The following is a 27,843-nucleotide window of genomic DNA, read 5'->3' as shown; positions in this document are numbered from 1 at the left end:
TTGGCTCAGTTGATCTTGTGGGTAAGATCCAGGGTGTAAATTGATTGGGACCTGTGGCTGGTTTCTTGGGACTGGAAGAACCCGTTCGGGGTAGGTGAGATTGGGTTCTACAACCTCTCACCTGTGTGCAGGCCCGGGGCTGATAGGGACACAGGAAAAGCTGGGTTGTCAGAGGGGTTTTGCTTGTGAGGCTTCTGGCTGGCCAGATTGGCAGCTGGCGTGCTCGGCATGACTGGTTTGTGACCTGTTTGGAAGGTCTCCAGTCTGGGGCTGTAAGGAGCACCGAGTTTTGAGCTATTTGCCCTGAGCGGAAGCCCTCAGCTGTGCCCAGACCTGTCCCGGTCCGTCTCAGTGACGTAGTCGGCAGGATCCACAGATCTTGGTCATTTAAGCTTTGGATCAGGACCCCACGCTGTTCTAAATTTGATTTTTGGTATTGAGAGTTTGTTTGGTTAAAGAGTGGCTGCAATGAATCAGCAACATTGTGAAAGTCTGGACAGAGCGGCTCTGGAAGCCTTGTGCTTGGAGGGAGGCATTGCCTTTAGTGAGGAAGCTTCTAAGCCAGAACTGAGGTCTTTGTTAGTGGCCAGAAATGCTGCAGAAGAAATGAGATTGCAGGATCCAATGAGAAGAATGCAACTTAAATATAAACAAGAACTGGAGGAATTTTCGTCTGCTAGCTGAGCAGAGAAGGCAGAAGCTAGATCAAGAACATTCAAGGAGGATGGCAGAGTCAGACAGATGAATCAGACAAGACAAGGGGAAAACTGCCAGACTTGAACTTCAGTTTAGGAGAATAGAAGAAGAAAAGAGACTGTATCTTCCTGGGAGTTCGATATATAACCGTGTGGGTTTGTGGTGTGACCGTGACATGGCAGATGTTTTTAACCCAGCTGATGTTGTAACCCAGCCCGAAAGCATGTATGAATGCAACTCTTCAGTATTACCTGTAGCTAACAGGGAGTTTTATGAAGGAGGTGCATGTGATTCTGGGCAGTTGTCTGTGGCTAGTGGATCCTACTATAACCAGTGTCTCTAAGGGTATGTCTAGACTACATGCCTCTGTCGCCAGAGGCATGTAAATTAGACATAGTCGATGAAGTGGGGATTTAAATATCCCCCGCTTCATTAGAATAAAAATGGCCGCTGCGTTGTGCCGGCTCAGCTGTTTGTTGGCACAAACCAGCAGTCAAGACGGGGATCGGTCAGCAAGGAAAGCCTTTGCCGACCAATCCCTTATGCCTCGTGCAACGAGGTTTACAGGATCAGTCAGCAAAGGCTTTCCTTGCCAACCGATCCCCGTCTTGACTGCCGGTTCATGCCGACAAACAGCTGAGCCGGCACAACGAGGCAGCCATTTTTATTCTAATGAAGCGGGTGATATTTAAATCCCCACTTCATTTACTATGTCGGGTAGTCTAGACATACCCTAAATGTTTGCCTGAGGGAGATAGTTGTGTGTCTCTGTGAGTGAGGGTTTTGGGTGCCTGTCTGATGTCTCAAGGGTGAGGCTGGAGTCAGAAGCAGGGCAGGGGGACCCCAGGACTCAGGGCAACGCTTCCCTGGAGCAGGTTGCAGGGGATTGCCAGAGATTCCTCACTGTGGAACAAGATAAAGTTCTGAAAGGTGATAGATCATTAGCTGGTGATGCTTGTGAGTCTGAACCTGCACAAGCTGGAAGTGAGTTGTGTGACGGAGCACAGTGTGAGCAGCCACAGTGTGTGCAAGCTGGCAGTTTGGCTGCTGAGAAGAGCAGTGTGTCAGTGAAAGAAGCTGTCTCAGTCGCTAGCTGTGTGCCTGAGAATAGCCAGGGGTGTTGGGACAAGGGAGAGACTGTCTCTAGGGGTATGTCTACACTACCCCACTAGTTCGAACCAGCGGGGTAATGTAGGCATACTGCACTTGCAAATGAAGCCCGGGATTTGAATTTGAATTTCCCGGGCTTCATTTGCGTAAACTGGGCGCCGCCGTTTTTAAATCCCTGCTCGTTCAAACCCAGTGCCGCGCGGCTACACGCGGCACAAACTAGGTAGTTCGGACTAGGCTTCCTAGTCCGAACTACCGTTACTCCTCATGGAATGAGGGTCCTTGCAGTGCTTTTAGCAAGCAGTTGGCAGTGACTGAGAGAGATGACAGTGCCTTGCTTGGAGAAGGCCTTCAAGGGAAAGCTCTGCCTGTAAAAGGCAACAGTTTGATGTATGCGATACTTGTTTCAGTGCCTGATGGTCAGAATTTGTCTGTTAACAGTGACTCCACTGACTTGGATCTAGAAATATCCAATGTGGAGGATTGTGGAGAGGTCTCAGAGGGACTGAGGATTGTTACAAATGAGGCAGGAATCAAGTGACTGTGTGACCAGCTTGCTGGGAAGTCAGGGTTTTTGGGACAGGATTGTTCCCAGGTTGAAGATGAGAGTGGACAGTGTGTGTGTCAGGTTCATGGGAAGGACTATGTAGACAAGTATGCAGAGCAGTACAGCTCTGTGGTTACTCTCTCTATAATACAGGAAACGGCAGTTAAGCTCCCATCTCTGGACACTGTGGACACTTGTAATCGATCAGGGAATTTGATATCTGGTTCCATGTGGAAACAGAGGTTAGAGATGGAAGGATGAGAGATTTGTGAGTCTACCGCTTATTGTTGTTACCCCACTGATTGGGGGAGGGAGAGAATTCCATGGCCATTGTGGGCAAGGGAGACACACCCAGACAGCCCTTTGTCTTTGTCAAGCCAGGTTTTGAGCCCACAGGACAGGGGAAAGGGCAAAACTTGCTTTGGCAAAGGAAAATCACAGTTTAAACCTGAAGGGCCAAAACTACAATGGTATGGAGCCAAAAATGTGGCATGAGAGAAAATACTGTCAGTGTACACTGGATATGGATTTGTTCCTATTACTCATGTTAACTTTTGTAACCAGTGTGCTGTGGTTACCGAAAATTGTAAAAATATACAATGTGTGTTATGTTTTGGAAAAACCATGGCACCTGTCAATAAATGTACCAAATGACAAACTGTATGTTAAAAGACCTTAGAATGTTGATATTTCATGGTTGATACCTGTAACTTATCTGGGAACTTCTTACAGGAAAAAGGTTCCGGCCAGAAGGTGCTGTGTGGAAAGGGAAACTGAGGCACACTTCCATTTTGTTTTCATGGCTAAGGCCAAGATGCCTATACTGTGGGGGATGAGAATACCTACATTAACACAATGTTAATTTGACTGCAGCGAGTTGCCAGAGTTGGGATGGATACATTTACTATTTTCTTTCGCTCTGGGCAAGATCACATGATACACATGGGGATCCTGCTGCAAAAGCAGATCCAATTAGCCATGGTTTTTACCAAGTTTTACCTTGGGTTTGTAAAACAGTGCAAGGACATGGTTGTTGCTGTGACAGGCCTTGCAATGAGGAAGCCTATTTTAGTCAAATTTGGTTTTCATACACTTGTCTAGTTCTGTACTGTGGTTTCTAATTTTGGATTAGAACGTGTAATAACACAGAGCCAAGATATGGGGAGGCCTGTGATGCCCCCAGTGATGTTACTGGCATCACTTCCTGCATCAATTTTGTGTTGGGGGTGTCACGTTACAGCCGGTCCCCGACTTACGAACGAGTTACATACCAAACACTAGGTCTTAACTCGATCTTTTCGTGAGACGGCTTACATTCACTTACGAATGGCCGTGCTGTTTGTAAGTGCGGATTTTGTTCGTACCTCGGGGACTGGCCGTATAGGAGATTGATCATAAATACGAACAGTCGTAAGTCAATGAGTTTGTAACTCGGGGACCGGCTAAATTGGATTCTAAAAATCACTGTTGCACCCATGGCGGGCAGGGGGTCTGTACAAAGGGGGTCGTGTGAGGTGTTAAATGAAAGCTTATGTTCTACTGATTCTGTATATGCCATTCATGTACAGTACTTGTATAATATCTATATGTGGAGTTATAAATATGTACTCTGTTTTGATGCTGGAAAATTCTCTGTCTGAGACAGAGCGATAGGCAAAGAATGTTCAGCCAGTGGCTATGCTAATTAGCAAGGAAACAATGAATTTCTAGGTGCCAATACACACCTGAGGAATGTGACTGATACCTGCAAACCAGCAAGGGCATAATGGCTGCCAGCATGTGAAACAGAGATAGATCGCCCGACCATGTGACCTGCTCTGGCCAGAAGGATGCCAGGAGAGGTATATAAGTGCCATGTGGCAACGTCCATCTTGTCTTCAGTTCAGCTCCTGATACTAGATGCAGCCTTGCAGGGAACAACGAGCTGAAAAGAATCATGGACCCATCCTGACATAGGATGTACATCAGAGATTTATAAGATATCAGTTTATAACATCTCTGCTAAGAGCCTGCACTGAGAACTTGGTGATTTGATGCATGTAATGTATTCTCCTTAACAACCCTACTCTCATGCTTTTCTTTCTTTTAGTAATAAACCTTTAGATTTTAGATTCTAAAGGATTGGCTCAGGGTGATCTTGTGGGTAAGATCCAGGGTGTAAATTGATTGGGACCTGTGGCTGGTTTCTTGGGACCGGAAGAACCCGTTCGGGGTAGGTGAGATTGGGTTCTACAACCTCTCACCTGCGAGCAGGCCTGGGGCTGATGGTTTTGCTTGTGAGGTTTCTGGCTGGCCAGATTGGCAGCTGGAATGCTCAGAGTGACTGGTTTGTGATCTGTTTGAAAGGTCTCCAGTCTGGGGCTGTAAGGAACCCTGAGTTTTGAGTGGATGTCCTATTCGTCCTGAGTGGATCTATTCGTCCTGAGCTATTCGTCCTGAGTGGATGTCCTCCGCGGTGCTCAGACCCCGCCCGGTCTGTCACAGATGCCAGTTTGGGGATATGTATGAAGATGAAGTGCAGTTGTACAATTATAGTGCAGTTTGCACCAATCAACAGGGTCTGGACAAACTGTGTTACAACATGATTGAGCCACAATAGAGTTAATTAATCATTGTGAAATTAATTTGTTTGGGCTGTGTAGTCTGTCTCCATTCCTCTTGGTTCACTGGATCCTTATGCCGTCTAAGCTGTTGTTGACTGGGAAAACATGGGCTAATAGCCAATACTATAAGAGTTTTTCTAGAGTAAAGAAAAGTTGTGGTATCTCTAATACTACTTGGGGTAAATGTAGAAAAATAGTTAGTTTCAATGTGCAGTCCAAAATCTTTGCAACTGTCCTGATTTTTTTTTTAAGCCCAGGCCAGCCACTGTAAACATTGCATTGTAAGGCTTAAGAAATTTTCCCTCTCATCTTTTATAACAATGGTCTTTGGATTACACTTGCTTTCTGGCTCTGATAACATTTTCACTTCCAGAAACTATTAAATGTGTAATTATGTAATTTTAAAAGTGTGTCTCATCCTCCTCCTCTTGGTTAATAATTAAATATATCTGTCTGGGCTGTTCCACTGCCCACGTCCTCCGTGGCTTTGCTCCGTGTCTCCCTGGTCTGCTGGGGGGAGCCTCCCCCCAGCAGACCAGGGAGACGTGGAGCAAAGCCGCGGAGGATGCGGGCGGGACCGCGGCGCGTCTCGGCAATCCTGCCACCCGCGTCTCACTGGTCTGCTGGGGGGGGGGGCGCAGCTAGTGCGCCCCCTCCCCCCCAGCAGACCAGGCTTTTCTCGCCGAGACGCCTGGGGTAGAGCAGCTGGGGCGCTGCCGGATTGGTCCCGCAGCGCCGCTCCTCGGCGCTACTGGACCAACCCGGCAGCACCCCAGCTGCTCTGCCCCAGGCGTCCCCAAGACAGCCACTGCTGAAACTGACCAGCGGCTGACTACAGGAAGCCCGAGGCGGAGTTGCTCTGCCCCGGGCTTCCTGGAATCAGCCGCTGATCAGTTTCAGCAGCGGCTGACGTGGGGACACCTGGGCTAGAGCAGCTGGGGTGCTGCCGGGTTGGTCCCTGCAGCGCTGAGGTGCGGCGCTGCGGGGACCTACCCGGCAGCGCCCCAGCTGCTCTGTCCCAGGCGTCCAAATTCAGCCGCTGTTGAAACTGATCAGTGGCTGATTCCAGGAAGCCCAGGGCAGAGCAACTCTGCCTCGGGCTTCCTGTAGTCAGCCGCTGGTCAGTTTCAGCAGCGGCTGAATCTGGACGCCAGTTCCGACTTACATACAAATTCAACTTAAGAACAAATCTACAGTCCCTATTTTGTACGTAACCTGGGGACTGCCTGTAGTCTGCGTATTGTTAGAGGACTCTAAAAAGAAATCTGTTCTTGTCAGTTGTGTTACATTTCTGTTGTCTAAAATGTCACATCTTAAGTATTTCACAAGACTCTGCAGCTTAATGTATCACTTACAGAGTAATAACTATTTTATACTGGATAACTTATTGTAACTTATTGTGTGTTATTAGGCACACAAAGCTAAACTGGCTAAACTGTGATACTGTATTTTGTTTGACTCATAATTTAGTCCCTCCTACATATGGTTGTCACATTAAAAATTCCACAGATGCCTAGACTAGCACCTCCTGGCTGGCGATCTATAAAACCTGATCATACAAAGCCGAGAATGCATGACGTACAGTTACATGTTATGGCTCAATATCACATCTGTACAGGTCCTCTGCATGTTAAATTTAGTTTAAACTGTAGTTGGTAGCTGCTATATGACACATTTTAATACAATATTACTCCATTTTATTTTCTAAATGTGTGCTTTTTTTGACATTTTCATGCAGTAAATTTATTATGCAAGTCTTCCACAAGTAAAAAGCCTCTAGCATAACTTGTGATGCTCCTGCTGTACATAGCACATATATGAACTACAGCATATATCATTTTAAAAATATTTAACTTAAAATTTACATCAGGAATTGTTGGTTGAATCCAATTGTAAATTAGTGATAAACTTTACCGCTATAGCTTTGTGCCATCGTCTCTGCTTAGGAAAGGAACTTTTATTGATGTGTGGGAAGTTCCTGAATATCTCTTAAATGTTAAAGAATAACAACATAATATGTGTATGGATTTGTTTTTTAGATGTGTTTTATTATACGATAGCAATATCACTGATGGGGGCCATTTATTAATCCGTAGTTGTGGGATGCCCTTCTTTCCAGGATCTACATTGTTACTACTTTTTGTAATAACTGGACTCTTTATAACACTCTGTAGATGTTGATGAGTGCAGAGAGCAACCCACAGTGTGTGGCGGCAATGCAGTCTGTAATAACCATCCAGGAACTTTCCGATGTGAGTGTGTTGATGGCTATCAGTTTTCACCTGATGGACGGACTTGTGTAGGTAAGTTCTAATAAACCATCTTGTTAGTCTTTAAAGTGCTACATAGTCCTGTATTTTTTTTTTAGTTCCAGATTTTCTTGAATTGTGTACTAGCATGTTTTGGGTAATGTGAACCATTACATAGAGCACAGACTTGGGAGTCAAGTTTCCTGGTTCTGTTTCTGGCGCTGCCACCGGCTTCCTGTTATTTTGGGCAACTCACTTAAAAGTAACTTTCAAAGAATTCTTATAATGTTGTGGGTGTGTCCTGCTTTCACAGTTCAAAGAGCCTTTTAGTATCCACTGCTTTTTCCCTGTTTAGGTACACTGTAATTAAGCCACTCCTAATAATCTTTTTGATAAGCAAAGCAGTTTGAGCTTTGTAAGGCATTTTATCTAGCGGCCCTTTAAAAAAGGGAAAGGTTGTAAGAAAGAGACATACAATTATTCAACATGCTCTTTAAAATATGGACCGCATAATTTTATGCAATATTCCAGTATCAGACTGACAAATACTGTATGCAGAAGTAAAATCACCTTCCTACTCCATGGATTGGATTAGATTGCTTTTTTTGAAGTCTAATGCAGACTTTTAATAAATTCGAACTAGTAAATAAGTTTCCATAGATTTTTCCTTCCAAGAAAAAAAAAGGAAGGAATTCAGGAGAGAGACCGTTTCTCAAAAAGACCATATTAAAGGCACAGCTTCAACTATCCCACTGCAAAGAAAAAAGAATATTAAGAGACCAATATGGCTGCATTACGATCTCTTAATTGACTTGAAAGTTAAAGATAATTTTACCCAAAAAAATGGAAACGGAGAAATTATTTTATGGATTAGTACAAAAGAGTAACACAAACATGTAGGGACAAAATCTGAAAGACTAAAGCCCTAAATCAGGGGCCTCGAACTCACAGCCCATCAGCCATCTCCAGACAGAGCATTTTCACAAATCCAGCCCTGGTGGTGGGGGGTGGGAGGCATGAACCGAACCTGTGCCCACAAAACTTGCCCCTTCCTGCCATCATCCCGCCCTCTTCCCCCCATTGCTCTCTGTCTCCCAGCAGGGAATGTGTGGGGGGGGCTACCACTGTTGCCACCCTGCTCCAGGCCCCTCCAGTAAGCCAAAAGCAGTGCCTCTTGGGGAATGGGGTGCAAATCATGAAGGGGGGGGGATAATGGTAGGAAGAAGTGGGGTTTGGAGAACAGGATTGGGTACCTCCTAATACACCAGACCAGATTGCAAAAAATGCTCCGGCCAGAGATGTCCTGCAAACCGAGAGTTTGACACTGCGTCCCTAAATGAATTGTATCTAGCATGGTACATAAAAGGCAATTAAAAGAGGCATATAGAGCCTTATACATCAGAAAGAGAAAGACGAAGGAAAATGTAGGTCCACTGGGTAGCAGGGAAGGAGAGTGTAGAATAAATTATGTCCATTTTTCTCCCTCCTTGTAACAATCTTTTAGGTACTTGAAAGCTATTATCATGTCCCCCTTCTCTTTCTCCAGACTAAGCAATCTCAGTTCTTTCAATCTTCTCTCATAGATCATGTTTTCTAGACCTTTAATCATTTTTGTTGCTCTTCTCTGGACCTTCTCCAGTTTGTCCACATCGTACCTGAAATGTGGCACACAGAACTAGACACAGTTCTCGGGTTGAGGCCTAATCGGTGCCTAATCGGTGCAGAGTAGAGCAGAAGAATTACTACTTGTGTCTTGCTAATTACAATCCTGTTACTATATCCCAGAATGTGGTTTATGACTACAAGGTTTCTGTTTGCTCTGTTTCTGAGAGCTGGACTGGAGTCCTGAAATGAGCTGGCTGCAGCCGGGGGACTGGAGTAGGCTTAGGGGCACATAGCCCCTCCCACTTTTTACCAGTTGAAAGAACAAGTGATTGCGGGGGAGGAGAGAAGTGAGTGTGTGATGGGGTATTGGGTGAAGCGGGGGGAAGACGCAGTGCCACAGCCTGGAGAAGGAAGGGGTAGTATGTGGGGAGGGATGCTTCAGGCACCATTGGCACCTCCCCCCTTTTTATCAACCTTCTGCTGCTCCTGGGCTGCAGATCCGTATGAGGAGAGTGGAATAATGGGTAGGTCCCAAATACCAATGTTCAAGAGGCCCACCTTCCTATTCTTGTATTATGTTTTTTATGGAACTATATATTTCAACACTGTTGGAAATTCCTACTATGTTAGGACTAGAAAAGACTATTTTGGCACATCTTTCCTTCCTAAAAAGGATCTGCAAGTGGGAAGAGGAAGAATTCAGCATGTTTTGCTCTCCTGTTTTAGTCCAGATAAGGGTCTGTCATCAGCATGTCGTTCTGTGTAACTCTCAGATTTATCATTTGGACAGTGTAATGTGCTATTTAGAGCAAGTCCTACTAATGCTTTTGTGGACCAGTGCTCCACGTAGGTTAGGAATCTTGAAGTTCCCACTGAAACTTGCTAAAAAGGAATTGTAACTGCAGAGTGTTGGAAGGGATGGGGGACCCTGCTAAATCCTGCTTAAAAAGAAAACTAAGCCTCAAGAGTTTTGAGAAGATTTTAGTGTCAGCAGTGTAATGTCTGATAGCCTGTGACAGCTTTAAATAAGTAATTTTATTGGCTCTGCTAAGTAACTTTTTATTAAATATTTCCTTTCTTACATATTTGGTTGTTTCAACATCTGCTTGGTGGAAACTTAAATTTAAGAATATATAGTCAGGCATTTACTACTCTGGGCAAGTACAGGCTCACACAGTTTTTCCCCTTTCTTCCTTCTAGGTATTTCCATTTACAGAAGTTGAACTTTTATGGTAGCTGGCTTAGTCTGAGGGTGTTGTACAGAATGCATATTTAAACTGGATTTCTTTGTACACAGATTAATTTCCCTTGTGGAATTTTCATCCTGTTTGATGTTAGATAGATCTTTTTAGGGGTTGAATGCCTTTGCCTGGAGAAAATTACAAACTTCAGAAGTTTGAAAAAAAATCATGCAACTTGGTTAAAAATGTATGACTCTCTTTTGGGACAGTCTTGTAAATATTGAATGGTTTTAAAGGGAAAATATGCCACCCCATTCAAAATTTATTTTTAATTTTGTTGTTGTTTGGTTTTTTTTGCCTCTTCCTCTTCTCTTAGACATAACAAGTAGGAGTGGGGAATTCTGGAAAGATAGAAGTAGTGTTGGTCACAGAATAGCTGTTGTTTCTCTTCAGGAAATGTGATAGCAGACACAGCTGTAAGTAGGTTGTGTGATCACTGCTGTAGTTAGCCAAAACTTCTCCCTATTAATCTACAAATGTATTTGGCTCCTACTGAATCACAGCTCGCATCTCTTGCCAAGTGACAACAATCCTGGGTCATTTGTGGGTTAGTGTAGTGGGATTGTGAATTATTCCCAGTATATTCCACTGATAGTTCAGCCAACATTGTTGATAGGCTGCACAAGGTTGTTTTCCTGACATTTTCTCATCCACTACTTGATTGTAAAAAGGAAAAATATCTTGGAGGCTAGCATTTGTGCATTTTTGGCCCAAATGTACAAGGTGCTGAGTAAAATGGCTTTGTCCTGTTAGGTACATAGTAAGTACAGACAGATACATAAAACCAAAAGTTCCTTTCTAATGTATACTTTAAAAAAAAATGCTTTTCTTTCTCTGAAATGTATCTCTAACGACAAATTAAGTAGAGGGCAATTTAAATGTGTAAAATCTCATTTTTAACTTTGTGTTTGTCTAAACTTATAGCTGTCGAACATGCTATTGACCATTGCGTAATGGGCACACACAACTGTGATATTCCTCAGCGTGCCCGATGTGTGTATGCGGGTGGCTCTTCTTACATCTGCGCATGTCTAGATGGCTTCTCTGGAGATGGACACTCCTGTGTAGGTGTGTAACACCATTTATTGGTTTAGTATAGTTTTGGTGATTATTATATATGCTAATAAGTCAGTTGGTTTCTGCCTTGGTTTGATTTTAAACCATTTATTTCTGATTTTCAAATAGAAAGTGTCTTGATAAGTTACCTGAAATATATACAGTCAACCATTATTACCCCCTCACTTTACTTTTTAAAGTCACTGTCATGAGTCGCCCACGTTGGCAACCGATGTGTTTGCCCCTATATGCCCGGGGTGGAGTGGGGGTCCGGGCCCACCCTCTCTCCGGACCCCGACCCAGGGCCCTAACGCTGAGCGTATCACGCTCTGCGGAAACAGACGGGGTATGTGCCCCCAAACTCGCCTGCTCACGGGTTCCACAGCCCACCCTGGGCCCAAGACACTCCGCCCCTCCCCCTTTACGGGCCGGGCTCGGCCCCTCCCGTACCTTCCCTCCGCGCCGCACCCTCGGCGTGCACTTCCTTCACCCCTCCTGTCTGCCCATGTTCCTCCGCCGTGCGCAGGTTGCCCCCCCCCCAGTCTCCTCCGGTCGCCCGTCTCCCTGCTCCGGGCCCCCCCCCCCCCCATGTCTTCCCTGGTCTCCCTTTTATGCCCCGTTTCCGGGGCGCCCTCCTCACTGCCACGCCCCAGCGCGGCCGTGACGTCAGCGGCCGCCCCCAGCGCGCCCGTGACGTAGGCGCCCTCGTCAGGCGTCTGTCCGTGCCGCGGCGTAACGCCGGGCGGTTGCGCGCTCAGCGCGGCTGAGTCCACCGCGCCGCTTTTCTGCTCCCCCACCCTGTCCGCCGCTAGCGGGGGGTGACGGGGTTGCCTCACCCCGTCACAGTCACTCTTCAATATTTGTAACTCAGGATGTTCAAGAGACATTCATTACACGCATGGTTGATAAGTAGCTTTGCTCGTCAGTGAGAGTTGCAATAACATTAAACATTTATTAGTTTATGGTCACCTAAACAAAACAGCTCAGCTCCTCAGATGGGGTAAATTGGTGCAAAGCAATGCCAGTTCATACCAGTTGTGGATGTGGCCCACCACGCCTGTTACACCGCATTTGTAATACAGGTTGAACCTCCCTAATCTGGACTTCCCTGTTTTGGCATCATCGGTGACCCAGTGTGTGCTCCCGGGTTGGAGCATTCACAGGGGAAAACCAGTGTGCTGGAGCTAGGTGTGTTGTGGGATCAGGGAAGAGCTGGGCAGCAGGGGGCCAGCAGCCAGGAGCCCTGCTGCCCTGTGGACTGCAGCGGAGCCCCAGGCAGCCAGCAGAGCAGAGCCCTAGGACTTTTAGGGAGCAGAGCCTTGGCACCCTTGGGGAGGGGAGCCTGGGGGCCAGTGGTTGGGAGCAGGGGTGCCACGGCATTTGACCTCCTCTTATCCGGCAAATTCCCTAGTTCAGGACCAGTCAGTTCTTCAGGGTGCCAGACCATGGAGGTTCAACTTGCAGTAACATACTTTTTTTAACACTGATTGGACAACATTGAAGTGGCAGCTTCCCATATTTGTATTCATTGGAACCCTTGCCAGCCATTAATCTATAGATCTGTTGCTTCAGAAATCCAGAATTTTGGGGGACGGGAAATTGGTTAGGTAACTATCAGTAAACTCAACAGTGTTTTTTCTTCGAATTTTCTGTATACATTTTGAATATTTTACCTCTGTATTAATAAAAATCGAACCCAGGGCTACTCAACTTTGGAAGCCCCGGGGGCCACGATGATACAACACAAGCCAAGGGCCACAACTTAAGTGTGGTTGCATACACATGCAAATATATATGCAAATAGCTTCTTTCACACAGTACTCCCGGCACCTCCTCGCTGGGGGCTAGAAACGCTGACACCCTGTACCTGTCTGTTCCAGCCAGCCCATCTGAAACGTGTTGCCAGTGTAGGCCATGTTCAAAGAATGCCATCCGCGGGCCGTGTGTTGAGCCCCACATAAACTCAAACCGCACCATGGGCCTCAAACAAATGCGCTATGGGCTGCGGGCTGCATGTGGCCCATGGGTTGTGTGTTGAGTAGCCCTGATCTAACCTATATATGAAGGTAAAACTTTCAAAAGCACCAAAGTGGCCTAGGAACTAAAGTTCTATTGAAAGTCAGAGGAATTTAGGCTCCTGGGTGTTAGCCACTTTTAAAAAATGAGACTTCTGCTTCTAAGCCACTTTGCCATCTTAAAAGAATCCAAAGCAAAACGAACAACTTAACTGTGATCTGTAAGCTATTCTGTATCATGAGAAATTTTCTCTCCTGATTTTCTGTTTTACAGATGTAGATGAATGTCAACAGAGCCGTTGTCACCCAAATGCTTTCTGCTACAATACTCCTGGGTCCTTCAGTTGCCAGTGTAATGCAGGATACCGTGGGGATGGTTTCCAGTGTGTGTTAGGAGGTAAGCTTTACAGTTCTTCAGCTTGGGACTGGAAATAAAGCTCAGGAATCAGAGGATAAATGTTCAACCTATTTCTTCACTAGGACTAACTGTGCTGTTCTAGGGTATTCTTTATTACCATTTTAGCTTTTATTTACCTCTTTAAGCTTCACCAAGATGGTATCTATAGCTATTAATCTGTGTTGAGCAAAAAAAGTAGCCTGAATGTTTTAATGTAATATTTAATTGATTAGTGGCTAGTGTCGAAGCACTCTGAGACTACCAAGTATGTTTAGGGCTTGACTTTCTAAAGGTCAAATAACTAGGGCTGTATGTAGTGGGTTGACATTAGGGATGTTAAAAGTTGGTTACATAGGTAATTGTGTGACTGCTGAAAATCTCAACAGTGACATGCTACGGGCTCTGCAGTATAAAGCTTTAATAACACTGCAGAGCCCACAGCGAAGCCTCCCCAGGAGCGTGGCCAGTAGTTTTTGCCCCCCGAGTGGTGGTGGTGGAGAAGCTTCATTGTCTTGGTGCAGTGAAGCAACCTCCCCAGGAGCCACTGAGTGTGTTACGGACCATTAACCAATAAGCAGCAGGTTATCAGTCAAACGGTCAATTTGTTACACTCTAACATCCCTAGCTGATACTACAGTTGTGTATACACAAGGCCAATTAGGCATTCAACTGGCTATTTGCTCATGCAAACCTAGCAATTGAGTGTTCAAATTCAGCATTCAGATATTAGTGTGCTATCTCTGTCTCCTGAGGTGTTGAAAATCAAGCCCTAATGTTAATGATTCAGTAGTGTCTTCACTTTTTCAAAAGAGGTCCACCTCTGTATTCTCTGTATTTTTCAGTCCCCTGCCCTCATCCATCTTATGGCTTGCATACTTAAAACTGAGACCTTTCAAATAGGTCTTAAAGGCTCTTAGGGTATGTCTACACTACCACCCTAGTTCGAACTAGGGTGGTAATGTAGGCAACCGGAGTTGCAAATGAAGCCCGGGATTTGAATTTCCCGGGCTTCATTTGCAGAAAGCCGGGCGCCGCCATTTTTAAATGTCCGCTAGTGCGGACTCCGTGCCGCGCGGCTACACGCGGCATGGACTAGGTAGTTCGGATTAGGCTTCCTAGTCCGAACTACCTAGTCCGTGCCGCGTGTAGCCGCGCGGCACGGAGTCCGCACTAGCGGACATTTAAAAATGGCGGTGCCCGGCTTTATGCAAATGAAGCCCGGGAAATTCAAATCCCGGGCTTCATTTGCAACTCCGGTTGCCTACATTACCACCCTAGTTCGAACTAGGGTGGTAGTGTAGACATACCCTTAATGTCTTGTCCCACATCCCTCACTTGATTGAAAGTTTCAGAGGGGTAGCCAAGTTAGTCTGGACAGGATAAACTTAAAAAAACAACAAATGGTCTGGTAGCTCTTTAAAGACTAACAAAACATGTAGATGGTATCATGAGCTTTCGTGGGCACAACCTACTTCTTCAGATGACCAGAGTGTTGGTCACTTCTTCAGATGATAGGACTATTTGTTGATTTAAAGTAACTATCTCTAGGGTATTAACATCCCTAGCACAGATGTGCCCTAAGTGATTTTAGTCCCTATTTAGGAAGGTCAGTGTTTTGACATGATGAGTATATAAAAGAGATCTATGTCGGAACAACTATCCCCCCCCCTCTTTTTTTTGGTTAGGGTAATAGCTCCCTATCCATTTCATTTTTCTTTACAGTTATTTTTCCAGATGCTTTCAGCTATTAGAACTATTTCTCCTCCTATGCGGAGTTTGTTTAATTGGCAATACTTGTTTTTTTTTTCACATATGTCAAACTGAATTTAGCTAATGAGAGAAAAAAATATACCTTATGGTATTAACAACTTTTGTTTAGATGGGACAGGCTATCCAGAGGCATAGTACCATGTTCCACTGGTAGTGTGTGGTTCATTAGGTTGCATAAGTGGAAGAAACAGGCATATTGGTTTCAGATTTGTTACTGTAACTGCTGTTGCATTAATTCTATGAATAATGTGTCACTTTTTATTTAAATTACATTACAAACTTTTCTAGACATTTTGCAATAAAAATGCTGTATGTGGAAAGAAGCAGTTTCAGTAACATAAGAATTGACCCAAAGATGAACCCAAAATTTGGCCAAACTTTTCTTAAGAGTTGAAATTGTAGATGTTTCCCCCCCCCCCCCCCACTTATCTCTTCACATTCAAAACCAAAGCAGAAGTATTGAAACTATGAGAACCATTCTTCCTATTCTGGAGGCTAGAACTTCAGCTTGTATAAACACATGTAACTCCATTGGCTTCATTTAGGCTACACCACTTATACTACTGGACAGTCTGGCCCAAAATAGGCATAAGGCAGAAGTGGGAAACCTAAAGCCCGGGGGCCAGATGTGGCCCCCCCCCAGCTTGCCTGGGTCCAGCCCCCGAGGCTCAGGGTTCCCCCCCAGCATTGGGGAGCCCAGGCTGGGGCTCCAGCCTTCCCACCACCCCACCATGGGGCTGGAGCACACAAAATCTACTAGCCTGTGGCCCCCGAGACTCTGGTGTGTAAGGGGAATGTGGGGAGTGTCTCTCTGCTTCTCAGGGGCTACGTCAGTGAGGATTTGTTTGGGGGGGGGGGTTGGTTTGCTTTGCTTTGCTTTGCTTTTCACTTGTGTGCAGCACACTGATTTTTCTGAGGGTCAGCGGCCCCGGACCTAAAAACGGGTTCGGCATGGCTAGTGGTCTTGTGGATGCCCTGGTCGATATATGGAACATTGAGGTAGTCTGGGTAGTTGATATGATTGCTCCTAAGCGCCCTTTTCAGGCCAGTTGAGCCAAGCTTGCTTCCGGGTTTTCTGGGGAGTTGCAGGCGATGAAACGGTGCGTGTGACGATTAGAGCACTGCTGAAGGAGAACTCGAGCCGAGTCCAGTCAGTTGCAAGTTAGAGCTGAATTGTGAGCCTATTCTGTAGCGGTGCTGATGGCGAAAAAAAGTTCCTTTTCTGCCTGCATTACATCTCCACAATGCCCTCTGGCAGAATTGTTTCAAATGGTGCAGGACCTCATACAGTTTGGCCCTCGTGATGAGATGGAGGAGCACTCGGCAATCCACTTGACTTGTTTATGAAGCATTTTACAGATCAGATTGCTTGCATCCAGTCTGACTCAGACTCCGGCTGTCATGTAAGCAGAGTACAGAATGCATTGAGCGGACTGCCTAATCATTTTTCTTTGGATCAGTTTCAGCTTTTGCAGACCAAGGATGCGGATTAGATGCTTGGAGGAGTGCGACTGACCATGTGCTTGCTCACCCCTTGCCCTTTATGGCTTATTAAATCAAGCCGGGAAGGGATGATTGGTTGTGCCCAGGGATTATTAATGTGTCTTTTGGGTCTGGGACAGTTCCCGCTGCCTTGTAAGAGGTGGTGGTAAAACTAGTCCTTAAGAAGTCTTCCCTGGACCCACGCCATTTGAATAACTAATGCCCATTCACTCATTTTCCCGTTTTGGGCAAGGTACTCAAGAGGGCGGTGGCGTTGCAACTTGAAGCTTTCTTGGAAGAAACGGATGATCTGGATCCATTTCAGTCTGGCTTCAGGCTTGGTTTTGGTTGTCCTGGTAGATGACCTATGCTGACAGATAGAGAGGGGGAATGTGTCCCTGTTGATTCTCTTGGACTTCTTGCAGATTTTGATACCATCAACCATGGTATCCTTTTGGAGTGCCTGGTGACATTGGGAATCGGAGGCACTGTCTTGCGGTGGTTCTGGTCTTACTTGTTGGGACATTTTCAGAAGGTGGAGCTAGGGGGCTGCTGCTTGACCCCATGGCAAATGAAACCGCTGAGAGAGGTCATAAGGAGATGTGGAGGACGGTGCCATCCATAGATGACACCCAACTCTATTTCTCTGTGACCCCGGATCCAGGTGTGGCAGTGACCAATCTAAACCGGTCTGGAGGTGGTGATGGACTAGATGAGGTTGAATAAGCTGAAGCTGAATCCAGATAAGACCAAGGTCCTGTGGATCAGGAAGCCATCTGACCAGGAATGTGATGTGTTAGCTGTTCTGGACAGGGTTGCACTCTTCCTGAAGGAACAGGTGTGCAGTTTGGGAGTCCTCCTGGACCCTTTTCTAGAATTGAAAAATCCAAGGTGGTCTGCTTTTGGGCAGATTTGGCTGATCCGCCAGCTGTGGCCCTTCCGGAGTAAGAATGACCTGGCCATGGTGATTGATGCTCTTGTCACATCCCCATTGGACTACTGCAGTGTGCTCTTCGTGGACTGCCTTCAGAGAGTCTTGGAAATCTTAATTGGTCCAGACTGCAGCTGCTCAAGTTCTAATCAACAGTCTCTATACAGAGCACATTATGCCGGTGCTCCGGCAGCTGCACTGGCTTCCGATATGTTTCTGACCTTCAAATTAAGGTCTAGGTTATGACCTATAAAGCCCTAAACAGGTTGGAACAGGGGTACTTGAAGGACTGTCTCCTCCCATATGAACCTGCCCGAGGATTAAGGTCAGCTGGAGATATTTGGCTCTGTGTTCCTTCACTTACGGAGATAAGGCTGACATCTACAGGGAGCAGGGTCTTCTCAGCTTTTTCCCAGGCTATGGAACTCCCTCTCCCAGGCTGTTCGCATGCTACCAGTGCTGGCACTGTTTCATCGCCAGGCTGAGTCCACCCTTTTTACCTGTGCTTTTATTGGTGCTTGAGTTTGTGTGTGTGTGTCCCTTCTCTCGGTATGTCTTAGTAGGGTTTATGCTCCCCACCTTAGGGTCTTTTATTTTACTTTTTTAATATATATATATATATTTGTAAGCTGCCTCGAATATTTTAAATAAAGAGGCATGGTTAAAAATATATTTAAAGAAATAAAAAATAAATAAATTGTTTAACTTGATAGACCGAAGAGTTTCAGATGAACAAACTTAGGTATTTAATCAAACCTCTTAGCTATGACGCTCGCCTCTTCTTAGTAATAATTCTTCTGAAACTTCTTTGCAAGAATGTTTTTTTCTAGTTGTTATAAATTTTTGCAGTACAGCACAAAGTATCAAAATATTTATGTAATTGACAGAGTGTGATTTAAAAAAAAACCCCTCAACTTTTTAAAGCTTGCCAAAAGGTGTACTTGCATGACACCTAATTTGAACTACCGTTACTCCTCATTGCAGTGAGGAGTAGCGGTAGTTTGAATTAGGAGCTTTAGTTCGAACTACCTAGCCCGTGCCGTGTGTAGCCGCGGGCAGGTAGTTTGAATTACCGGGCATTTAAAAATGGCGGTGCCCGGGAACATGCAAATGTAGCCCAGGTTTTTTAAATCCCGGGCTTCATTTGCAAGTTCAAATGACTACATTAGTCACCCAAGTCCGAACTAGGGTGGCTAGTGTAGACATAGCACGTCTACATGGGTATCTCAATTTCGAGCTCCAGGAGGAATAACGTAGAGTTACCCTGATAAGGGGCTATTTTGAAATAGCAGAAGTGGAGCGTCTACACACACCTTATTTGGAAATAGCTATTTCAGAATAGACATTATTCTTCATAGAATGAGGTTAACAGAAGTCGGAATAAGCCGTCCGTTATTTTGAAATTATTTCAAAATAATGTAATTGCTGTGTAGATGTTCGCATAGTTATTTTAAAATAACAGCCATTATTCTGAAATAACTTTGCTGTGTAGACACACACTAATATCTCTCCAGGTAGCTCTCAGTTTGGAAATTTTCATTCAACTAATTGTTCAATCCTTGTGTTATATATAGTCTTCCCACCAGCTTTTACTACTTAGTAGTTTATGATTTTTTTAATTGCAAAAAAGTGAGTCTAGCTACTGCTGAAATGGGCCTCTTGAAACAGTTAGACTGACAAGTAATGGTGGACCACAGCCACAGAGTTTGTGCTTTGATCTGAACTTTACTAATCATCAGAATTTCAGTTTTAAGAACTGGAATCAGAAATAAGCATCTTCTGGGTTTAATAGACAAAATGCTGCTTTATGAAGCCTTTATACTTATTGATACAAAATTAATCTTAAACATTTGGTTCCATACAAAAGTAACCATTTGTTTTATGCTTTTTTTTTTTTTTTGGTAACCAATACATGAAGTAGCTGTTGGAATTTATTTGGAATTTCACATTCATTCCAAACCTAGCCCCCCTTGTTAATGAAAGAGTTGATGTGAGCAGTGACATACCAGCGGCTATTAAAAATGTCTGAACTTCATTATTTCCTCACGCTTCATTTTTTCAGTTAAAAAAGAAACAGATGTTTGAGCCCTTCCACCCTTCCAAATCCCAGAGGCTATGTTGTCTAAACAGAAACAAATCTAAATTTTTGGATTGGGACCACTAAATACTACTCTCTAATGTGTATACTGTTTTTCATATGAGCAATGCATTGACAACATAAGTCTATTTAGTATTTGTAGAAAACCACTACAAATGCAGGATGACAAAAGCAAATGTAAACTGATAAATAGGGTTGAGATTTTAATGTTGATATTCTTAATCTGATCTTTGAGACTGTTCCTCTTTGCACTGTTAACCGATGAGCACAGGCCCCCTTAACTCCCGCACTGCTACCTTTATATCAGAGGCAGCAGTGTTGGGTGCAGGGGTGGGGGGCAGGTGGCTCCATGGGAGCTGATATGCATAGGGTAACCAGCTTGAAAGCCAGCTTCCCACATGTACCAGCTCCCACCTGCCACCCTCACCCTGCCTCTCTTTCAGAGGAAACAGCATGGGAGTGGAGTGTAAATCAGGAGTCTCTGCATGATCCAGTGCTCATGAGTAGCTGGCTTTTAAGCTGGCTCCCTCTGAGCACTGGCTCCTGCCTCTTCCCCCCTCCCTGGCAATGCTTCCTCTGTGGGAGGCAGCAGTAGGGGGATAGGCAGCTCTGCAGGAGCCAGCATGCATGGGGAGACGGCTTTAAGCCAGCTCCCGACAGGCATCAGCTCCCACCTCCCCTCACCTTGCTGCCTCTGTATCAGAGGCGGCAAGGGTTGCGGGGGTTGTGTGTCATTGTTTGGAGTAACCAATAAGCTTAGTCTTATTGGTTAGTGATTTAAACGGCTATATGCTAACATCCCTAAAATCCAACATGCACTTGTCACATGTAACAAGTTCTTATATTTAGGCAGTTGTGTAGTTAATTAAGGAGATGATAATTAGAGAAATTAGTACTTACTTGATACACTTTTATAATATATAACACTTTTATAATACAGTGATTGACCAAACAGATTGATTCACTTGCCCTTGGGGAATCCATGTTGACTATTCCTGATCACTTTCCCTCTTCCATATGCTTCAAAATGGATTCTTTGAGGATCCCCTCCATGATTTTTCCAGGGACTGAGGTAAGGCTGACTGGTCTGTAGTTCCCTGGATTGTCCTTCTTCCCCTTTTTAAAAATGGGCACTACATTTGCCTTTTTCCAGTCATCTGGGATCTCTCGCTATCTCCATGAGTTTTCAAGACAGTGGCCAAAGGCTCTGCAATGACATCAACGCCGTCAGTACCCTCTGCTGCATTAAATCCGGGCCCATGGATTTGTGTATGTCTAGCTTTTCTAAATAGTTCTTATGTTCTTTCTCCACTGTGGATGTCCACTTCCTTCCCACACTGCGTGGCCTAGTGCAGTAGTCTGGGAGCTGACCTTGTCTGTGAAGACAGAGGCAAAGAAAGCATTGAGTACTTCAACTTTTACCACATCATCTGTCACTAGATTACTTCCCTCATCCAGTAAGGGCCTCACGCCCTCTCTGATCACCCTCTTATTGCTAACATGCCTGTACAAACCTTTCTTGTTACCTTTCATATCCCTTGCTAGCTGCAATTCTAATTGTGTTTTTGCCTTTTTGATTACTCCCCTGCATTCTCGAGCAATATATTTATACCCCTCCCTAGTCATCTGTCCAAGTTTCCACTTCTTATAAGCTTCCTTTTTGTGTTTAAGCTCGCCAAGGATTTCCTTGGTAAAACAATCTGGTCACCTACCATATTTGCTTTTCTTACTGTGCATCGGGATGGTTTCTTCCTGTGCCTTCAATAAAGCTTTTTAAAATACAGCTATCTCTCCTGGACTCCTTTCCCCCTTCATGTTAGCATCCCAGGGGATCCTGCCCCATCAGTTCTCTGAGGGAGTCAAAGTCTGCTCTTCTGAAGTCCAGGATGTGTATTTTGCTGCTCTCCTTTCTTCCTTTTGTTAGGATCCTGAAATCTACCATCTCATGATCACTGCTTCCCAGGTTGCCACCCTCATCTACTTCCCCTACTAATTCCTCCCTGTTTGTGAGCAGCAGGTCAAGCTGCGCATGGCCCCTGGTCGGTTCCTTTAGCACTTGTACCAGGAAGTTATCCCCAACATTCTCCAAAAACTTCCCAGATTGTCTGTGTACTTCTATATTGGACTCCCAACAGAATTCAGAGGCGTAGCGAGGATGTTATGTGTCCAGGGACAAAAGCAAAATTTGTGCCCCTCCCCTCCCGCCACCATGCGGCAGGGCCCCGAACCTGGCACATGGCTGAGCCCGACCCTGGGAAGAGGGGGGGAGCTTTTACCACATTTTCCCCCAGCCTTTCCAGTTTGGGGCAGGCCCCCACACACTATCCCACTGTCAAAGATGGAGGAGGGTCGGGCTGGAGGCAGAGAGACAGAGAGAAGGCTCCAGCCAACGGTGGTGAGGAGGAGGAGCAGGTGAGTTGAGGGATGACGTGGAGTGGAGGGGGACTAAATTAGTGCCTCCCTACTGTGGTGCCCCGGGGGCCACTACTTGCCCCCCCAACCCTCTTTGCTACGTTAGTGAATGTAAGAGATTAACTTACGTGTTAAAATAACACTCAGAAAAACTTTTCAATAACACTAACACACAACACAGGAATCACCCTTACTTTCTTGAAGGCACTTGAAGCAATAAGTAGCTTAATGCTGAGGTTACACTGAGGTTAAGGATTCTGTCCTTAAGTAAAGGAGAGAGGTCTCTGTGAGCTGCTCTTCCAAATTGCACACAAGCCACTCAACTGAAGCTATAGCTGTCAGATTCAAGGCCGCCTTGCCTTTGGCAGACTGCTTCGCCAGGTGTTCACAATGTCTGAACACGTATAAGACTTCTAGTTGAGAAAGCCATGTTAATCCTAAGTCTCTGCTATGACTGGGGGACGTGGGTGACCGATAGAAAACAGCAGCATTTTCTTTGGAAAATCCACAACAAAACATGGAGGGAATCGATTACCTCAGTTATGCCAACTCCTTTAGAATTGAGGCCCGGATTATCTAGCACAAGTTGAGGCAAAGTGGGCACTGTGTGCACATGTCTGATGTATTTTTACTAAAACGGATACCTGCCCAACTCACCAAAGGAGAAAGGAAACAGGGAGGCCAAAAAGAATAGATTAGAGCAGTGTTTCTCAACCTTTTATTAAAAAAAAAAATTATAAGTTCCCCCCTTAAAAAATAAGTACCCCCCAGTACCTACAGTTTTTAGACACACACAGTTTTTTTTCTACCATTGCAACACATTTGTTTAAACCACTTAATTGTAGCTGGGCGGGTGATGAAATTTTTGGGTGTAAAAAGTACAAAAATAATAAAGTGCTATAAAACTTAAAACAAAAATTCAGTTTTCTCCAGATTTTATTTGTGTTGACATACCCTCTCAGACTTCTCTCGAGTACTCCTAAGGGTACTCCTACCACTGGTTGAGAAAAATTGGTTTAGAGCAGTGTTTCTCAACTTATTTTTTTAATTAAAGTACCCCTAATGCAACCATCCCTCCTCCAGAGCCAGGCATCCCCAGCCCCCCTGCTCTAACCTAATGCCTCTCCTCCCCCAGAACTCCCCTCCCCTCACCCAATGCCCCTCCCCCAGAGCCAGGCACCCCCAGCCGCCCCCACTGTAACCCAGTCCCTCTCCCCCTTCTGCAGAGCCAGGTGCCGGAGGTATGGGTAACCCTACCTTTAAAGTGGCTGCTCCTGCCTCCTGGCCCTGCCTTGGAGGCTTGATTGCACAAGGAGCACATGGCCGGAAAGTGCTGGTGTAATGTAGAAAACTGCTACCTTATAGAAATGTGCTACCAGTAGCATTTTCGTATTTGTACAATCGTAAGGAAATGTTCCTGTAGGAAACTGCTACCAGAAGTAGCACAATCCTACAGGGAGCAGTTCCATATAGTACTACATTACACCAGGTTCACCGCTCGCCGCGACTCATGGGACTGTGTACTCTACTTCCACCCCAGCCCGGTGCCCTCCTAGCATGGCACCTAGGGGCAACTGTCCCTCTTGCAGTTCCCCCTCTACGCCTCTGATTAAGGTCCCTCATGAGAACCAGGGCCTATGATCTGGAAGCTTCTCTTAGTTGTCTGAAGAAAGCCTTGTCTACCTCGTCCACCTGATCTGTAGGGTTGCCAGATGGTTTCAACAAAAATACCAGACACACTTGACATTCCATCACAATCTACATTACATCTTATTTAGAAAATACAAGACATTTATATTTTCTCATTTATATTTTCTCAATTTGTTTCCCGAACAGAAAGCTCAAATACTGGTCTGTCCATTTCAAATTGGACACCTGGCAACCCTACTGATGGTCTATAGCAGACACCAGCTACATCACCCCTCTTGCTCCCGCCTCTAAGCTTAACCCAAAGACTCTCAACCGGCTTTTCTCCCTCTATATACTGGAGCTCTGAGCAATCATACTGCTCTCTTACGTACAGTGCAACTCCTCCTCCTTTTCTCCCCTGCCTGTTGTTCCTGAACAGTTTATACCCTTCCAAGACAGAGCTCCAGTCATGTGAATCATCCCACCAAGTCTCCGTTATTCCAATCAAATCATAGTTCTTCGACTGTGCCAGGACTTCTAATTCTTTCTGATTGTTTCTCAGGCTTCCGAAATGTATAGATTGGTCTTTTTCAAAGGCACAAAGCGCAGTTAAGCACTCCACTCTCACAGGAAATTAATTGGCACGGATGTTTAGTCTGTCTTCTGTGTCCTTATAAGCTAAGTTTTTCAAAGTTTAAATATTTTAAAATAAAAAAGCCATGAGCTCCAGATTCTGGAAATTAGATGTCTGATCCAACAAGCTCTTCTTGATGTGAGGAATCCCATTGGCTTTATTGGGGCTAATTGCATAAATTAATGTCTGTAAGATTGGTCCAGAGTGTTGGAATACGCAGGGCTCGATAAATCACTGAATCTATTTGCCTGTGGCAAGTAGATTTCAGCCGGTCGCCCCGTTCACCGGCAGCCCATACATGCACAATGCAGGTCTTACGCATGCACAGTGTGGGGCTGGCAAGTAGGTTTTGCTGCCGTTTGTCAAGCCCTGGCAATAGGAAATAAAGCATATGATTTTTTTGGGGGAGGAGGTTTTACAAAATATCAAGGTGAACAGCCATGGTTATATAAAAGTTATCTTTATGGGAGCTGCCTGTCTGTGGAGTGAAAGTGAAATTATTTTGCTTTGCATTCCCTTTTCCTACAAATATTTTTGTAAACTCTCATCAGTTGACTCTGGCTTCAGTTCCTGAGAACACTGGGGATATGCTTTGGAAACTTGCATTCTTACCATCTAAATTCTTAACTGGTTGTTTGGAAAAGAATTTTCAAAATTAAGGCCTCAGCTCTTCAATTAGATCCAGCATACCTTTGAGCCTGCATGGAGTTCAAGGGTCTGCCCACATGGCTCTAATTGCAATATTGGCCCAAAGCCCCTAATCCTGCCAACAACTATGTGTGTGCTTGCTTAATTAAGGTTGAACTTCAAATTAAATTATAAATATTTGCACGATTTGGGACCTAAATTGGTAGTCTTGAATAACTTGCGACTTACCGAATATCTTTGTTTTTTGACATTCCTATAACCAGTGTGGAAGGTATCCATATAACTAAATTCCTGTACATATGTGAACTCCCAAGATTCTTGTGGCATTTCTATTTAGCTGCACTTAGACTTTGTTTTATGTAACAACCGGATTACAATAGGAGTGAATGCATTCCTTTCTATATTATGTAATTGCTAACTCCTTTTAAATACATGTTCCTTCTCTTAATTTTTATTCAGAAGCTTAGTAAATTTTAGTAAAATAAATGCTAGTTTAACTTTGTTAGAAATGCAGCCGTGACTGAGGCTATTACACTATTTGATTATTAATTATTGGAGCAGAGAGGAGCAATGGCCAGCCTCTGGGATTCATACTTGTTTCTGGATCAGGAAGGGACTGATGACTTCTAATAAACATACATTTGAATGGATAATTCAGTTTCTTTTTAAAACCCTAGAATAGTACAAAAACGTGGGTTGGCCTCCACCTGCTGTACACCCTCAGCTTTCATTGGCAAATGATATACACAGAACGTGTACACAGAACATGACTTCTTAAAAAAGCAAAGTGTGGCTAAATGAGACAGTTTCCCTGCTTTTTTTTATAGTGCATGGTTAGGAAGATGATCATTTCCTAAATGATATTAGCTCTATGGTGTTCCATAAAAATCTGTGCTCTACCTTGTCTCAAGGTACTTCACCGCCCACGTGAAAGCTGAAGCCAAATATTTCATTTGTTTAGAGACACTGAGCTGTTTTCCAGACATTCACATTTCTTTATTTTAATGATGTCCAGGTGTCTGAGACATGTCCCAAGCCTGTTCTTGCATAACTGGTATAACTTTAAAAAAATCTGAGGGACTAAAATCACATAGATAATCTGTGGTGTCTACAGAGCCTGCTCTACTCTAAGCTGCTTCACAGGGGTGTCCGGCTGATGCTCTACAAGGCTGTTGGGAGTAAAATACAAACAAATGGAAGGGGTGATGTTAAACCTTGTTGTCAAACAGCACAGTGTGATTGTTACTAGCTGGCAGGAGAGCTGGTTCTGCAGGTTGAGGGGATGTGCACTTGTACTCTCTCTTACCACCCAAACTCCGCAGGGGCCCCTGGAGTCAGTTAGCTCTGGAGACTCTGAAAAGTCCTTTGTCTGTGCTTTGACGTTGAGTTTGTTTTTGTTGAAAAGCGACTCAAAGGAAATGTTGGTGTTTGGCACATGTTGTTGTTGTTCCCTATTGCATGAGGTCTATGATTACAATGTATTTTTCATAAACTGATTTTGCCATGTCTTAGGAAAACCTGTTCTTCAGAAGACTGTGCCCAACCTTTCTGATAATATGGAATGCTAACATTTCCTTTGTGACCTCTATATTAACACGTCTCCACAGGTGGTGGCCTGCTTTATGTCATTAGCCTCTAGACTGGTATAGTTGTCCTGCCTAATATGTCCTTCTTTTCAATACGTTGACAAGACAGTAGAATCTAGTTCTATGATTTCCCCTTCTTCCAGCCTTTGCTTGTGTTCCTCTTTGGACCCCACTACACTGTCTTTGCAGACACCAGAGGAATGATGTGACATAAAGCTACACTTCCTGGATTCAGTGGAGAACTTGTAATTTCTACTGTTTAGCATGACTTGCTCTTGTGGATCTGATAGGAGACTATCTCTTTAGGGCTTGGGAGAGGAAGGGAGGGGAACACATTAGTAGTATGGCATAGCTCATTAGTTTCCATTCTTGGGGAGAAGAGGTGTTGCAAATTGCTCAGACGTTAAACTGCCTCATCCTGGAGGAATGAAGTTCCATTCTAGCTCACATGGACAGGCAGCATGATCTTATTTTAGTGCATGTTGTTATCTAAATACATGAAGCATTAAAATCTAGCATTTGCTTATGATCTCAGAAGATAGAAAGTTGCACTTTTAAAATTGAGTGTGAAATCCATTTGTGATAAATGTGCCAGACTTCCATATTATCAAAGTAACTTCACATCGTCTCAGATATGACATATAAGGACTTGTAATAATAAAAACTCTCTTTAAAGGCTGAAGTCTGGAATATTTCCATCACATTCTGCTATAGTAGGATCCTGTAGCTGGTCAGCTGTATAAAATAAAATGTTCACTATTTTTGTTTGGGTTTTTTTTTGTTTGTTTGTTTGCAGAACGAGAAAAAACTAAATGTCAGCGTGAACAAGAAGATGCTTTGGCCAGTGGAAGCTCTTCCTACCAGCAAGTGCCCAGACCCATTGGTCAGTTTGTTCCTCAGTGTGATGATCATGGGAATTATCAGCCAACTCAATGCCATTCTAGCTCTGGCTATTGTTGGTGTGTGGATAGGAATGGTAATGAGATTGATGGAACCAGAACTGGGCCAGGAATCCAACCCCCATGTAAGTTGCTCAAAGATTTGCCTCTTCTATGAGAATCTTTTAAATTGTTGCAGCATCTATTTTTCGATAGATTCTGGTATGCCATGCAGGTGCAGCACTGGATTGGAGTA

The 27,843-nt window shown here is 44.6% G+C and overlaps 1 protein-coding gene across 1 annotated transcript in view; it reads left to right on the top strand.

Moving 5' to 3' along the window:
• NID1 (nidogen 1) overlaps positions 1 to 27,843 on the top strand; it is a 92,687-nt gene that overhangs the window by 36,315 nt on the left and 28,529 nt on the right. Inside the window, exons 10-13 of the mRNA XM_075924803.2 lie at positions 7,131 to 7,259; positions 10,976 to 11,119; positions 13,397 to 13,519; positions 27,506 to 27,733. Of these exons, the coding sequence (XP_075780918.2) occupies positions 7,131 to 7,259; positions 10,976 to 11,119; positions 13,397 to 13,519; positions 27,506 to 27,733 (624 nt within the window). The remainder of the gene's footprint in view (positions 1 to 7,130; positions 7,260 to 10,975; positions 11,120 to 13,396; positions 13,520 to 27,505; positions 27,734 to 27,843) is intronic.

Source organism: Pelodiscus sinensis, chromosome 3 (assembly GCF_052426305.1).
Source record: "Pelodiscus sinensis isolate ZL-2025 chromosome 3, ASM5242630v1, whole genome shotgun sequence".
NCBI lineage: Eukaryota > Metazoa > Chordata > Testudines > Trionychidae > Pelodiscus > Pelodiscus sinensis.
This window is presented reverse-complemented; position numbering and strand designations above follow the sequence as displayed.